At 39.2% G+C, this 12,242-nt stretch overlaps 1 protein-coding gene across 1 annotated transcript in view; it reads left to right on the forward strand.

Annotated features, from left to right (window-relative positions):
• HADHA (hydroxyacyl-CoA dehydrogenase trifunctional multienzyme complex subunit alpha) overlaps positions 1–12,242 on the forward strand; it is a 49,173-nt gene that overhangs the window by 18,845 nt on the left and 18,086 nt on the right. The window contains exons 8-10 of the mRNA XM_042933490.1: positions 8,269–8,391; positions 8,883–9,001; positions 11,230–11,286. Of these exons, the coding sequence (XP_042789424.1) occupies positions 8,269–8,391; positions 8,883–9,001; positions 11,230–11,286 (299 nt within the window). The remainder of the gene's footprint in view (positions 1–8,268; positions 8,392–8,882; positions 9,002–11,229; positions 11,287–12,242) is intronic.

Below are 12,242 nucleotides of genomic sequence, written 5' to 3' on the forward strand. Positions count from 1 at the left end.
GTCAGTCTTTTTAATTTTAGAGCTTTTTCTTTTCTTTTCTTTTCTTTTTTTTTTTTTTTTAATTTTTTTTTTTTTTAACGTTTATTTATTTTTGAGACAGAGAGAGACAGAGCATGAACAGGGGAGGAGCAGAGAGAGAGGGAGACACAGAATCTGAAACAGGCTCCAGGCTCTGAGCTGTCAGCACAGAGCCCGACGCGGGGCTCGAACTCACGGACTGTGAGATCATGACCTGAGCCGAAGTCGGACACTTAACTGACCAAGCCACCCAGGCGCCCCTCTTTTTTTTTTTTTTTTTTTTTTTTTTAAGAGAGCGAACGCGAGCATGAGCAGGGGAGGGGCAGAGTGAGAGAGACTGAATCTTAAGCTAAGTGTAGAGCCCAATGCAGGGCTCAATCTCACAACCACGAGATCATGACCTGAACTGAAATTAAGAGTTGGACACTAGGCACCCCTAATTTTAGACCTTCCAATAGAAGTGTAGTAATATCTCATTGTGGTTTTAATTTATATTACTCTAATGACCAGAGTCATTAAGTTTCTTTCATGTGTTTATATGCCTTCTGTATATATTCTGGTAAAGTGTCTGTTGAGATGTTTTGCCCATTTTGATTGAGTTTTTCTTTTTGAGGTTTTTTTTTAATGTTTTTTAAATTTATTTTTGAGAGAGAGACAGAGTGTGAGCAGGACACAGAATCTGAAATAGGCTCCAGGCTCTGAGCTGTCAGCACAGAGCTCGATGCGGGGCTCAAACTCGTGAACTGTGAGATCATAACCTGAGCCGAAGTCAGCCATTTAACCGACTGAGCCACCCAGGTGCCCCCTCTTATTATTGAGGTTTTGGAGTTCTTTTTATTAGGATACAAGTCCTTTGTGAGATCCGCAAATATTTTCTCCCTGTCTGCAGCTTGTCTTTTCATTTCTAAATGCAGAAATTCTTAATTTTGAAGGAAGCCCATTGTATCAGGATCTTCTTTCATGGATCATGCTGTTGGTGTTGTATCTAAGAAATTTTTTTCTTTCTTTTTTTTTTAATGTTTATTTATTTTAGAGAGAGGGGTGCAAAGGGGGCTCTGTGCTGACAGCAGAGAGCCAGATGCAGGACTCAAACTCAAGAAACGTGAGATCATAACCTGAGTGAAGTCAGACTCTTAACCAACTGAGCCACCCAGGCACCTCTAAGAAATCTTTTCTTAACAAGACCACAAAGATTTTCTCCTGTATTTTCTTCTGGAAGTTTTGTGGTTTAGCTCTTTCATTTTGGTCTGTGACCCATTTCAAGTTAACTTTATGATGGTATGAGGTAGATTGAGTTTTGTTTGGGGTTTTTTTTTGCAAATGAATATCCAATCTCTTGACACAGTTTATTGAGAAGACTCTTCTTTCTCCCTTGAATTACCTTGACACCTTGGTCAAAAATCAGGTGTTTGGGTCTGCATCTGGATTTCCTGTCTCCAGTTATCTAAATGTCTTTACTTAAGCCAATAGCATACTGTCTTCATTATTGTGTTTTAGTAAATCTTGAAATCAGGTTGTATGACCCCCTCTATCATGGTTCTCTTTCAAAATTTATTTTGCCTATACTAGTTTCTTTGCATTTGCCTACAAATTTTATAATCCTCTCATCCATGTCTACAAAAATACATGCTAGGATTTTGATTGAAATTGCACTGAATCATTGTATCAATTTGAGGAGAATTAACATCTTTAAAATATTGAGTCTTTTCATCATGGGTATGGTATAACTTCATTTAGTTCGTCTTTAATTTCTCTCATCAGTGTTCTATACTTTTCATTGAATATATCTTACATTTTGTTAAATGTATACATTAGTGCTTCATACATTTAGGACATCATGCTATTTTCACTTTAATTTCTCATTGCTGATCACTAGTATATATAAATATAATTGACTTTTGTACATGGACCTTGTATTCTGTGACTTTGCTAAATTTATTCTAGTAGCTTTTTCTATAGACTTCTAAGGAGTTTCTATGTAAATAATAATGTTGTCTATAAAATATAGACATTTTGGCTTTTTCCTTCCCCATCTGGTTGGCATTTGTTATTTTATTCTTAACTTACTGTAGTGACTAAGATCCATAGTACAGTATTGGGTAGAGGTGGTGAAAGCAGGTACTGTTAACTTGTTCCCATCTTAGGGGAAGAACATTCACTCTGATGTTGTAGAGTGTGTAGGGTTAGCTATAGCTTTTTTATATATGTCCTTTATCAGATTACAGACATTTCCCTTTATCTATGGTTCGCTGAAAATAGATGTTGAATTTTGTCAAATGCAGAGTACAGTTGAGCCTTTCTGCATCTAATAAGATGATTGTGTGGTTTTTGTCTTTTTTAGTCTGTTAGTAATACCAGTTATACTGAGTTTTGATTATTCAACCAGACTTGCATTCCCGAAATAAATTTCACTTGGTCATAATGTATTATCCTTTGTATAACATTTTGTACAGGACTTTTATGTCTGGTCATGAGAGCTAATGGTCTCAAGGATAATTTTCTTGTGATATTTTTGCTTGGTGTTGGTATCAGAATAATGCTGGCTTCATAAAATGAATTGGAATTTTTTTTTCTATTTTCTGGAGGAATATTTGTAGAATTGGTATTATTTCTTCTTTACTTGATAGAATTCACCAGTGAAGTCAGGTGGATGTGGAGTTTTCTTTGTTGGGAAGGTTTGTTTTTTTTTATATATATATACAAATTCACTTTCTTTTATAGATATAGGGTTATTGAATAAGGTTCTCCAATTGTTTTGCTTTTGAGTGAGAGCTGTAGTAGTTTGTTTCTCAAAGATTTTGTCCATTTTGGGGGCGTCTGGGTGGCTCAGTTGGTTAAGTGTCCGACTTCAGCTCAGGGTATGATGTCACGGCTCATGAGTTCAAGCCCTGCGTTGGGCTCTGTGCTGACAGCTCGGAGCCTGGAGCCTGCTTTGGATTCTCTCTCTGTCTCTCTCTCTCTCTCCCTCTCTCTGTCTCTCTCTCTCTCTCTCTCTCTCTCTGCCCCCTACCCCGCTCACACTCTGTCTCTGTCTCACTCTCAAAAATAAAACATTTAAAAAAATAAGAAATAAATAATTTTTAAAAAAGGAAAAAAATATTTTGTCCATTTTATTTAACTTTCCAAATTTGTTACAGTGCAGTTGTTCAAAATACTTCATTATTATTCCTTCGATATCTTTATGCTCTGTAATGATATATATCATTTATACTCTTTCATTCCTGATATTGGTAATTTGTGTGTTCTCTATTATTTCCTTGAGAAGTCTGGCTAGAAATTTATCAAGAAACAGCTTTTAGTTTCATTGGTTTTTCTCTGTTTTTGTTTTTTTTTTTATGTTTATTTATTTTTTGAGAGAGGGAGAGTCAGAGCTGAGCAGAGGAGGGGTTAGAGAGAGAGAGGGAGACACAGAATCAGAAGCAGGCTCCAGGCTCCCAGCTATCAGCACAGAGCCCAATGCAGGCTCAAACTCACGAAGATCATGACCTTGAGATCATGACCTGAGCCGAAGTCGGACGCTCAACCAACTGAGCCACCCAAGCGCCCCTGGTTTTTCTGTTTTTTGTTTGTTTGTTTGCTGTTTTATTGTTTTCGGCTATCTCATTATTTCTGCTTGCTTTTGGGTTTAATTTGTTCTCTTTCTAGTTTCTTAAGGTACAAGTTTAGATCATTGATTTTAGGCCTTTTTTCCTAACATAAGCATTTGAAGCGATCAACTTCCCTCTTAGCATTGCTTTATCTCTGCATATTTTAATATTATGTTCTCACTTCCATGAAGGTCAGAATATTTTCAGATTTCTCATTATTTTTTTGACCCGTGTGTGATTTGCGAGTGTGTTACCTAATTTCCAAATATTTGCAGATGTTTCAGATACCTTTCTGTTACTGATTTCTGGTTTAATTTTGCCGTGATTACAGTTGAACCTTATTATTTACAAGTTCCTTATCTGTAAACTTACCTACTCACTAAAATCTGTTGTGACCCCAAGATAATACTTATGGTGCTTTTGCAGTCATTAAGAGACACATACAGAGTGGTGAAAATTTCACATCTCCCAGTGCACGTGTTCCAGCTGAAGTCAAACAAGGCAACATTTTGCGTTCTTATTTCAGCTCTTAGAGCCAACAAGTGTCCTTTTCATGGTCTGTTTAGTGCCATTCTCTTCTCTTTGTGTGTGTGTGTGCTTTTCGGTTGTGATTTCGCTATTTAAAATGGTGAGAGCTAGGAGTGGAAAAGTACTGACTCAAGAGTAGAAGTATCTTTAAGGTTTCTCTTACTTCCCCCAATAAGGAGGCCTCATCAGAGGCACCTGAAGACGACCCTGATTGGAGGTCCCAAACAGACAGAAATGAGGCACTTGGGCAAAAAATGCAAATATATGGAAGAGCAGAGCCTGTAAGAGGTACCTGAGTTACTGACTACAAGTCCCATGAAAGTCTGTGGTGCATTGGCCGTGCCCCAAGTCTATTGTGGGAAGGACAGCTTTCCCAGTGAGGCCTGCTGGGTAAAAGCCTTTCTAATTGCCTGTGGTTGGGCCTGAAAAATCACACTTGATGGTTTTTGGCCAGGGGCTGGATGCCTCGATTTCTACAAATAGTCATGTGGCCATAGCAGGGGTTTATAACTACCTATTTCTGCTTCCCGTTCCATATTCCTTTTGCCCCCAGGAAGTACCTCAGTTGGTCATGGTTCTTTGCCTAGTAGGGTGACTTTCATTCCTAGAAGGTCTGGGCCACTAGCAGTACTGCGTGAATGGAGTTGTTGTAGTTTTCCATTAACTAATTACAGGTCCTTGTAGCACTAAGACACCCCCGAAGAGATCTGTCACAGTCAAGCCATACTCTTCCTTACTCCCATTGTGCAGTAGCAGCCCGCACCCCCTTGGTGACCAGGGTTCGTCGTCCTGGAAAGGGACTGCAGCAGTGCACTTTCAGATGGCGCCTGCATATCACACAGAGCTGTGGACAAACCGGGCCTGAGTTTTCTCTTCCCCAGTCATCTATCTGGTCATAAGACACTCCCTGTGAGGCCCTAGGGGCAGACCGGGACAGAGAATGAGTAGGGATATTTTGGCCACCTTTTCATACAACTTGTGCCTTTAGGGTCTCCTCAAGCCCATTTTCCCATATACCACTTCCATTCGGTAATGGAGTACTGTTGCACACACGGAACTTTATGGTTTAGTGGGCCAGACAGCATCCGTTTCGTGATGGGCAGCTCAGGTCACGTGGTGATTTGCTGGCCCATGGTTAAGCTTTGAGTCTCTACTTAGGCCCACTAACAAGCCAAAAGCTGTCAGTAGGACAGTAGTTATTCACAGAGAATGGTAGGGCTTTGTTCCAAATTCCTAAGTGTCTGTACTCCAAACAGCATCTCTATCTAGCACTGACACTTCATGCCCCATCAGATCTGAATCATATGGTCCAAATAGTTTTTCTTCCTGGGCCCCGCTCAAAACTAGCAGCCTCTGAGTTACTCAGTAAAGGAGCTAGAGTAGCACACCCGAATGAAATGTTGCCTCTAAAATCCAAAAAGGCCCAGGAGGCGTTGTGCCTTGTTTTATGTGGTAGGATGGGCCGGGTGTGACAATGTATCCTTCACCTTGGGAGGGATGTCACCATGCCCCACACCACCGGACCCTTAGAAATTTCACTTAGTTGGATATGTCTAGAGTAGTTGGTACTTCCTGTTCACCAGATTCATTTAGGATAATACCATCAATATAATGAACAGCATGATATCTTGTGGAAGGGAAGGGCAATAAACATTTAAAAAACAAAACAGTTATCTTTTAAAGAGATTAAAAGTGAGAAAGGAGTCTTTCATATCTACCCACATATTTAGCATTTTTGGTGCTCTTTCTTCTTTGTGTAGCTCCACGTTCCCATTTGGTTTGATATTATTCCAACATGAAGAGCTTCACTTGACATATTCTGTAGAGTAGGTCTGCTGACAATTCTCACCTCTTGGTTTGTTTGACTGAGTCTTTATTTCAACTTCATTTTTCAAAGATATTCTTTTTTTTTTTTTTTTAATGTTTATTTTTGAAAGAGTGAAAGTGGCAGAGTGCAAGTGGGGAAGGGGCAGAGAGGGAGAGGGAGACACAGAATCCGAAGCAGACTCCAGGCCCCGAGCTGTCAGCACAGAGCCCCAGGCGGGGCTCAAACTCGTGAACCATGAGATCATGACCTGAGCCAAAGTCGGATGCTTAACTGACCTGAGCCACCCAGGTGCCCCCAAAAATATTCTTGATGGCTATAGAATTCCACGTTTCTAGTATTTTTCTTTTAGTACTTTATAGATGTCAATGTTATGATGTGGCTTGCATAATTTCTAATAGAAAGTCTGTTGTTTTTATCTTTGTTCTTCTGTATCTAGTGTGTCTCTCTCCCCGCCTCACCCCCCGCAGCTGCTCTCAGATTTTCCCTTTATTACTGGTCTTATTTATTTATGATGTGCCTTGCTTTGTTATTGTTGCTTTGTTTGTTAATGTTTGTTAGGCATGGGACTCATTGAGTTTCTCGGATAGTGGGCTTCTAGTTTTCATTAAATTGGAAAATTTTGGCTATTTCTTCCAATTTTTCCTATCTCCCCCCACCCTTTTTCTGGGGTTCCAATTTCACATATGTTAGATTACTTGATATTGTCCTAAAATGAAGCAGTTTTTATTTTTCAGTGTATATATTTTCTATATATAGAAATAGAATAGAATATATAGAAACAGAATAAAACATATATTCTATATAGAGAATATATATAGAATACTTGCCATGTATTCAAGTTTCCTGATTATAATCTATTAATCCACTCCTGTGTATTTTTCATTTCAGGTGTTGAGTTTTTTCATATCTAGAAGTAATACTTGACTCACTTTTATGTATTCAATTTCTCTTCATACGTCTCTGTTTTCCTCTACCTTCTTGAACATATGGCATGAATTTACAATAGCCTTTCTAACATTGTGTCTGTTAATTCTGTCTTCATTTATGCATCTATCAGTCAATTTGCGTCTTGTCTTTAGGCCATTTTTTTCATGCTTCTTTTCATGCCTTTATAAAAAGAAGCCTCAGGTAGTTTTCGTTTCATGCATGTGGAGAACAGTATTCGGCCAAAGTTTCGAGGGCCCCTCTGTAGATCTCTGGAGCTCTCTTTTCGTGGAGCAGCTACTCTCGATATTCTCCTTCACAAATTCCGGTTGCGTTGGCCTCTCTACAAGCTCATTGTGACTTTCGTGGGCCTTGTGCACATTTGCCATTCAGAAGTGTGGGGCTTAGTTCTTTCTCTTCCTCCTTCACATACTTTTAAAATAGTACAAATGTCTTAAGGGAGAGATTGCTTGTGTATTTGTTTCAGCCTCCTCCACTCTCAGGATTTTGTTTCCTAAATACTGCAAGATTGCACAAGATTGCCTTTTCAACTGCAGCTACCCCCTCCTTCCAGGCTTTTGACTGAGAGCCTGATAGATGTCTGTTTTTACAGCTCTGTAGAAAGAGCCTTTGAATTTTTGGGGCCTAGCTCTTTAGTCTCTTGCTTCAAGCAAGTTCAATATTGGGCAGATGCCTGAAGTGGAAAATGAGTTACATATTTTTAGCATGCCCCTTTCTGTATAGAAGTGTACTTTGTGTACTAAATTTTATGATAACTGAAATTTCTCTCTAGTTTTTTGACACAGCTCTTCCAGCTTCCTATACCACCTTAGAATTCCACAAATGTTCCCTGAGGAACTAGCTTTGCATTTGGCTTCTTCTAGTTTCTGATCTTTTGTGCATGACCACCAAAAACTGATCATTTCACTTGCCCACAGGAGCATCCTTCTGCTTGAGCCAAGTCTGATCTTCAGCTGACACCCAAAAGCATAACATACCCTCAGAAAAGAAAATGTCCAGCAATCATCAGTTCACCTCAGACAGGCTTATCTCTCTCTGGAATTTTAGTTCATATGGTCCTCATTGCTTCCACCACTCTCTAGTTTCTTTACAAATGTGATTTTACGATTTATTCATTCTTGTCCAGTTTTGCAGCAAGAATACAGGCCTAATGAGACCTTCTTCATCTGACTCAGAATTGTTGGAAGCCAGACTGAAAGGGCTTAAGACCTTGTTTTCTATCTAGAGGACATTGTTGCACCATTGCTCAGGTGTTTTTTGTTTGTTTGTTTGTCTGTTTTTGAGTCCATAGTTCAGGACTCTGACTTGGAAAGCTGTGCTGAAAGTGATTTACATTCCAATCTATTGTGTTCATTTTTACAGGACCAGGACTAAAACCTTCAGAGGAACGGACAATTGAATATCTAGAAGAAGTTGCAGTTACTTTTGCCAAAGAACTATCTGATAAGAAAATCTCTCTAAAGAGAGACAAAGGATTAGTAGAAAGTGAGTGTCTTTATTAAAGAACAGAGACAAAGGTTCTTTCCAGGGAGTTTAATTTTATTTGCTGTAAATTTGAAATGAGAAAGAGGTAATAAATGCATTATTTACTCCAAGCATAGAGGCATCCTTAAGGAGTGTAACAACAACTCTGCTCTAGGGTTCTGAACCTTACACTGGTTGGTTAAAACCGTTTTTTTAAACTTTTTATTTTGGAAAATTTTAAGCATTAATACGAGAGTGGAATAATAGTATAATAGTGTAATAAATACCCGTGCACCCAACACCCAGCTTTAGCATTTATCAACTAATTAAACCATGTGTATAGAAGTGCTTAGGTTGCAATTTGGATTTTTTATATCAGAGTAAAGAGAAGTTCTTTCAGATAGCTGCAGTTATTGCATTTTTATGGAGTTTACAGAACAAACTAACAAGGAAGGCTAGGCTTTTTCCATGAAGTGTCTAAAAGCATTTTTTTTTTTTTTTTTTTTTAACAGAATTGACATCATATGCCATGAGCATTCCGTTTGTCAGGCAACAGATTTATAAAAAGGTGGAAGAAAAAGTACGAAAACAAACCAAAGGCCTTTATCCTGCACCTCTGAAAATAATCGATGTGAGTCTTCACCCCATATTCCCACATTTCTCATATTTCCTCCCTTTGAATAGAGCAGTATCCTTTATTGCCATTCTGAATCATGTGTGCCAGTACTAAAGTTCTTAATTCTGCTAGTGCAGTACTCACTAAAAATGAAGGAGGAGCATAGCAAGCTATGTGAGGCCTCATAAACTGACATATTTGGTAATAAGTAATGCCAGGCATAATGCATTTAAAACTAACTACCGGTTATAAACCAGGAAAGGAACCTATATTATATCAGTATAACAAGGCCAGTAAAAGATTGGGCATTAATTAAGAGGTAGTCAAAATTGATGGCCTCAGTCTAAACCATTGTCAGTACCTAAAATATTTCATTGACTTCTCCTTTGCTATTATTATAAAAAAGATGTAGTGATACAGAAAAGTTCTGAAAAAGATCAAGGAGGGGGTGCCTGGGTGGCTCAGTCAGTTAAGCCTCCTATTCTTGATTTCAGCTCAAGTCATGATCTCTTGGTTCGTGGTTTTGAGCCCTACGTCAGGCTCTGTGCTGGCAGTGCAGAGCCTGCTTGGGATTCTCTCTCTCTCCCTCTCTCTGCCCCTCCCCTGCGCTCACTCACACATTCTCTCTCTTCCCCCCACAAAGTAAATAAACTTTAAAAAGAGAAGGTCAAGGAGGATAATTAAAATGATCACAGGGTTAAGAACTTCTGTCTAAAACTCTTCAGTCTTCAATCCAGAAAGTCGAAGATTAAGAGAACATATAATCAAAGACTTCAAATATGGAGAATAAATCAGTCAACAGATATGTTTTGAGGAAAAGACACCAAAATGTGTAAAATATGACACGTAATTCCCTTCCCCCATTCATCTCCCAGCCTGGGCTGGGGAGATTAGACATGTGTATGTGGCAAGGCAGGTAACTGGAGTACAAGAGGCATTAGATGCCAGCATGGGATCACTGTCAGATAATGGGGAAAGAGGAAGATTGTTAAATGCACAGAGGAGGGAACAATCACTATGAACCAGAGAGATTAGGAAGAGCCTCATAGAATTTCACCTGAGCCCTGAAAAATGTATAGAGAGTAAGCGAAGAGAAAGTAGTACCTGGTAGGATGGGCATTTTGAGCAAAGTCACAGAGGCCAGAAAGCATGAGGCTCTACAGGGAACATTTCATGAGGTCGTTTTTGTAGGAGAATAGTGAAATGTCTGCCAAAAGGCAGAATGAGCCTAGATTTTAGAAGATTGACAGGTAATGAATTTGGAAATTTGACTTTTGTTCTGGATAGATCATAGAGATCATGGTAGTAGCAAGTAAAAACAGGTTAGAAGGAGAGACAAAGTAGACACCTGAAGTCGGAAGCCATCTTGGTAACTCAGACTTGATGTTAGAGTGAGACCCCAAGGTCGAATAGTAAAAATACAAAGGTAGTAACAGAATTGCCAAAGAGAAGAGATCGTGAGTTAAATTTTAGAAGTGTTGAGTTTAGATGTTTCAGGAAACTCAAGCAACAGGAGTGTACACAAGTCAATTAAGAATGTAGGTTTATTTATCTGTTTGTTTTTAATCAACTTGTCTTTCCCATAAATTATGGTGAGTGATTACAGGGTCACTTCTTCGTCGTTTATACTTGCCATTGTACTTGAGATAGTACTTCCCCCAAACGTTAAGTTGAATCTATAGAGTTCATGAGCCACATGATAAACTAGATGATGTGCCTAGGGAAGAATGCACAGAGGGAGAAAAGGGCTCAGGGGGGACCTCTGGGGACGTGCCTGTGTTAGGAAAGCAGGGGACAGTCTGGAAGAGCAATTTAAGCAGGAGGGAAGGGAATTAAGAAGAAAAGGGAAATCTTTTCTTGGACTTGGGTAGCGCTCCAAATCCAAGAAATGGACAGAGCTGATGACAGCTCTTTCTCTCTCTGTGTGTGTCTCTCTCTGACAAGATAACAGGATCTAGAGGTGGATAAGGAGGTAGAGTTTGAGCCGTGGAAACTGTCTCCCTTTCCTACTCTGACTTTTATTTATTCCCTTCTGTTTCGTTTCCTTGGATTTTATGCAAGGACTTGGAGATGGACAATAAAGTCAGTCTTAAGCAGCTGCTCAGTCCTCCTGGCTTTCTTACTCCAATTCCAGACTTTTGACTTACTGTTTGAATACTAACAAACTAGCAATTTTATTCAGCATTATTGGACATCTTGCCTGCCCATCGCAACAATGAACAGGTGCTTTATGTATTTTTTAGGCAGTAAAGACTGGAATTGAGCAAGGGAATGATGCTGGCTATGTCTCTGAATCTCAGGTAAAGTTATTTCCTTTCAACTTTTTATTACTAGATACAGGAAAGCCAAGATCTAAAACTCTGTATAAAGCTGAAAAAAGAAAAAGTGCCCAAAGCCTACCCCAAATTTTTTTCTTCCAGTGATTATCACTGCTTAGGATTGATTAATTTCAATGAGTGAGTAGATATTAAAGAACACCTTGGTGGTCCCAGCTGTTCGAACTTCCTTTCAGTAATGAGGGTTTAACTAGGGAGAGCAGGGCCAGAGTTCTAATCCTTTCAAAATGAATCACTTAGATATTTTTGTTCTGAGTTGAGCTGGTTTTGTTGTGATAAAATGAATACATTGATAGAAAATTGTGTTTCTTACTTGTTAGGGCCTTGAGGTAAGACTTTGAAGGCCAGCCTCTCTTGGTGAATTAGAAAATGGAAGGAACTGTCACATACCCACTAAAAGAAGACAGAGGGGCATATGAACCAGCCTTACCTCTTCCCACTTTTCCAACAAGTTGGTGACATTGCAGATTTAAGTGGTATGGGTTGTTTTTTAAGTTTTAAGCAGTCCTTGAAGAATGGATTGCTCTCTGATAATAAGACAAAAGGTATCTGAAGAGCTTGGGACTAGTTCAAGAGAAAACATGTATTGTACTGGGTCGCTTATTACAGTCCACTCTGATTTAGACTTTTGTCTCTGATCCAGGTACATGTATGCATATATACAGAAAAATTGAAGCATAGGTTTCACAGATCAATTGTTGGCCTCACCACGTACGTTGTATGCAGTATGTCCTATGTGTCCTACTTACCACAGCCCACTAAATTTACGACAACTGATGGATCTCTACCTGCACTTTGAATATCACTGGTTTATTGAATAGACTCCACATTATTAGGGGCGCCTGGGTGGCTCAGTCGGTTAGGCATCCGATTTCAGCTCAGGTCATGATCTCACCGTCCGTGAGTTCAAACCCCACGTC

Source organism: Panthera leo, chromosome A3 (genome assembly GCF_018350215.1).
Source record: "Panthera leo isolate Ple1 chromosome A3, P.leo_Ple1_pat1.1, whole genome shotgun sequence".
NCBI classification, from domain to species: Eukaryota; Metazoa; Chordata; class Mammalia; order Carnivora; family Felidae; genus Panthera; species Panthera leo.